The 3,852-nt window shown below is 35.4% G+C and overlaps 1 protein-coding gene across 1 annotated transcript; it reads left to right on the top strand.

The window, feature by feature from the left end:
• The first annotated feature begins 1,184 nt into the window (after positions 1–1,184).
• On the top strand, positions 1,185–2,606 carry LOC132068560 (flavonol 3-sulfotransferase-like). The gene has a single exon (XM_059462191.1). The coding sequence runs from the start codon at positions 1,290–1,292 to the stop codon at positions 2,256–2,258; it is 969 nt and encodes a 322-aa protein (XP_059318174.1). The 5' UTR covers positions 1,185–1,289; the 3' UTR covers positions 2,259–2,606.
• Positions 2,607–3,852: the final 1,246 nt, after the last annotated feature.

Here is a 3,852-nt window from a genome sequence, read left to right as displayed (position 1 = left end):
AATAAACACTTTTAACCTCCTAAAAGCTTGGCCAAACAGGCTACCTTTGCAAAATATCCTAAAAGTTTTCCTTATTTACTAAATTGTGTGATGGCAATTGAAGTACTCCCTCCGTCTCAAAATAAGTGTCGCTTTAGCAACAAAAAAAAAAAAAGTCTCAAAATAAGTGTTGCTTTAGGAATTCAAGACAAAAATAGTAATTTTTTTCAACTATACCCTTATATTAAAGAACTACTCCCTCCGGTTAAAAAAAAAGCTTTATTGTTTTTTTCAAAAAGAGTGTACACTAATAAATAAATAAATAAATAAATAACCTTATTTTTTCAGATTTGCCTTTATTAAGTGTTAAATGTTCAAATCCCACTATTTAATTAGGAGTAGTTTAGTCAAATTACCTATTTTTACCTAAGAGTTATTATTTTCTTAAGGAGTGTGCAAATACTTAAGTGGACAATTTTTTGAGCCGGAGGGAGTACTTCTTATTAGTGTCCAATTCTCAAGAAATATCTAATAATAATAAATAGGAATAACTTAGTAAACTATAACATTTATTATTTTTCTTAATGAGCATGAAATAAGCTAAAGTGACACATATTTTAGAATGGAGAGAGTAATATTGAATCACATAAGGGCAACATAAAAGAGAAACAACACAAAATCTTAAATTGGTACAACAGGTGTCACTGACTGTGAGATGCAAATGAGCTTAAAGAGGATGTTGACTTTTCGTAACTATTCAAAATGTCTTATTAGCTCAACAAAGAGTGACACTTTATTATCTCAACAAGTGTCACTTTATTCACGCTTCTATATGTTAGTAAAAAAAGAACAGGTTGGGGTAAATGGGTTGGGTGGTGAGGTGGCATGCTATGTGGTGTCCACCTCAGAGTTGTCAGTGCCATGTCATATCTCATGTCCACCATGGACAATTTTAACGGAAGAGGGGTATATTCGGACTCAAAGTACAACAGAGGGGTATATTTGGACTCAAAGTATAACGAGAAGGGTATATTTGGACCCAAAGTATAACAAGGGGTATGTTTAACCCTTTTCTGATAGCACATGGGTATATTTGACCCTTTTCCAAAAAAAGAATCGTAATTGAATGAAACAAGAAACAATTTACAAAGACGATGGCATTAAGCATATTGAAATTACTGGTTAGAAAAGACAGATAAAAAATTAAGCAGACAGTTGAGTATATGAAATAGTAAATCTCTTTTGTTTTCCTTCCCAAAGTCCTATAAAATGTAGCAAGAATTTCTACTCCTTTGCTCAATTAGCTCATAATGGAAAGCTCCTCTTTATTCACAAATAGTGCCACCAAAGATAACCAGCAACTTCCTGATATAGTAATCTCTGATCTTCCAAAAGAAAGAGGTTGGCTTACTGAGTACATTCACCCATACAAAGGCTTTTGGTATGCCACTCCAGTTCTTCAAGGTCTTATAGCTCTTCAAGATAACCACTTTAAGCTAAAACCAACTGATGTCTTACTAGCTAGTTACCCAAAATCTGGTACCACATGGCTCAAGGCCCTTCTTTTTGCCATTACAAATAGACCACAATATGATTTTAATACACATCCTTTGCTCTCTTCAAATCCACATGAGTTAGTACCTCATTTAGAGTCCTATGCATTTAAGTACCCAACAAATCCAATACCAAATTCTTCTCTAATGCATACACATCTTGCCTTCAATTCTTTACCTGTAACTGATGGCTCCTCCAAGTGCAAAATAGTGTACGTTTTTCGCGATGCGAAAGACGTGTTATCTTCTTTCTGGTATTTTGTTCAAAAATTAAGACCCAAGGATCTTCCATTCATTTCTCTACCAGAAGCTTTTGACCAATTTAGTAAAGGGTATTCACCCTTTGGTCCATTTTGGGATCATGTAATGGGATATTATAAAGCCAGCTTAGAATATCCAAAGATGATTTATTTCTTGAAGTATGAGGACTTGAAGAAAGATCCAAAGTTTCATGCAAAGAGATTAGCTGAGTTCTTGGAAAAGCCATTTTCTTTAAAGGAAGAAAGTGAAGGCACTGTAGAGAAAATAATAGAGCTTTGTAGCTTTGAGAAGCTGAGCAACTTGGAAGTGAATAAAGAGGGTACACACACTGATTTTCTTTTCCCTACTATTGCAAACAACATATTTTTCAGACAAGGGAAAGTAGGCGATTCCAAGAACCATCTTTCAAAGGAAATGATTGAAGTTCTTGATGAGATGACAAAGCAAAAGTTGGGTTTAATTTAACTAAATCTATCTCTCAGCAGCAAAATGGTAAAGGGAGGGATTGAGTCAAACCAGAAACATAGTAACTAGCATGATTTCTTAATAAGAAAATTGTCCAATAAATTGAGGTTCCTTTTAGTCTTTTTTTTGGGTTAACCCTCATAAGGGTAGCTTTGACTTCATGATTGTTACGTTGTTGTTCTTGATTCCAATATACGTGGTTTTTCGTCCGGTGAATCATTTTTGGTCCGAGAAGTTTTAAGTTCGCAGAGAGACTTCTTTTTGTCTTGCGAATTGTAGACCCATATTCTAACACTTTCGGATCCACCTTTTGTGAAAATATAATTCGTCATTCATAACCCCTACAACATAATAGAAGGACTAAATTAGATTCCTAATACTAAAGGGACTATTATGTAATTAACTAAAGTTGCCAAATACCCCACACACAAATCCCCCTTAAAACAACTTTGTCCTCAAAGTTGAGATGAAAAATGGACAGTGTATGTCATGATAACTTAACACACTTGAGATGGCATTCCCAGGGAGCATTTTGAGTTTGTGCTTTCAAAACTCTTGCTTGACAAAGTCATATTCCATGGAGAACACAACAAGAGCAGGGACAACACCGACTATAACCTTGTCAGCTAGCACACCATGAAAAAAGTTGAAATGCCTGCGAGTTTTCTTCATAAATTGGCTCAAAGAAGCACCCTTAAAATGCTTAAAGTTTCTATTGAACTGTAAGTGCTCTTTTCGTGCAACATAAGCTGTCCCAAAGCTTCCTCTCATTATTTTTCGTCTCATAATAATGATAGAAGTAGTTTTGGCTGCACCATTTTCACCCAAAGTTCAAAGATATTCCCGAGGCATAAACCTTCCTCATTAGTTGTAACTTCTGTTGCTTCTCATCTTCAAGGGCATGTATAATAAACCTTGTAAAAGATGCACTATTGAAAACTGAAAGTGCCTCAATTGGCCATGAAAAGTCACCAGTACTTGATATCGCAGTCACCAACTCAAGAATCATCTTCCTTGATGTGCTATAGTTGTGAGAATCAGTGGAACTAACAGAGAAGAATACATCTGATATGATAAAGATGCTAATTCCTTTCCAATGAACCACTATCATCTATTAGAAAGCAAGAACCAGACCTCCCATCTTAATGTGTTGAATAGAACCATAAGAATACCAAAAGTTCATTGCTGACCATGAAGAGAAAGCTATTGCAATGGGCAACCTGTTAAAAGATCTATCCTTAAATTGACACAGCTCTGTTTTTTTCAATGATATTGATGTTACTGCAGCTTGACCCATACAGCAGCCATTTTCGCGAACATCAACAAAGACGACTTCAACAATTGCTGAGGAGCTTCATAGTACTTCCAATAAGACTTGAAACATAGGTCGGATACTAATAAGTGTGGAAGAAGTATTCTTTAGAGCTTCTACCTGTAAAATCTGCTTGGAGACATAAAATGCCACCATACACTTGCCTGATTCATGAACACCTCCAGAAGTTAAATCTCCATCCACTTGTTTAAATGATAGAACAGTCTTCTGCTCTGCTTTTTGAACAAGTAGCAACTCTAGAGAGGCAGCCAAATGCTCAAC

Source organism: Lycium ferocissimum, chromosome 1 (assembly GCF_029784015.1).
Source record: "Lycium ferocissimum isolate CSIRO_LF1 chromosome 1, AGI_CSIRO_Lferr_CH_V1, whole genome shotgun sequence".
In the NCBI taxonomy this organism is placed as follows: Eukaryota; Viridiplantae; Streptophyta; class Magnoliopsida; order Solanales; family Solanaceae; genus Lycium; species Lycium ferocissimum.
This window is presented reverse-complemented; position numbering and strand designations above follow the sequence as displayed.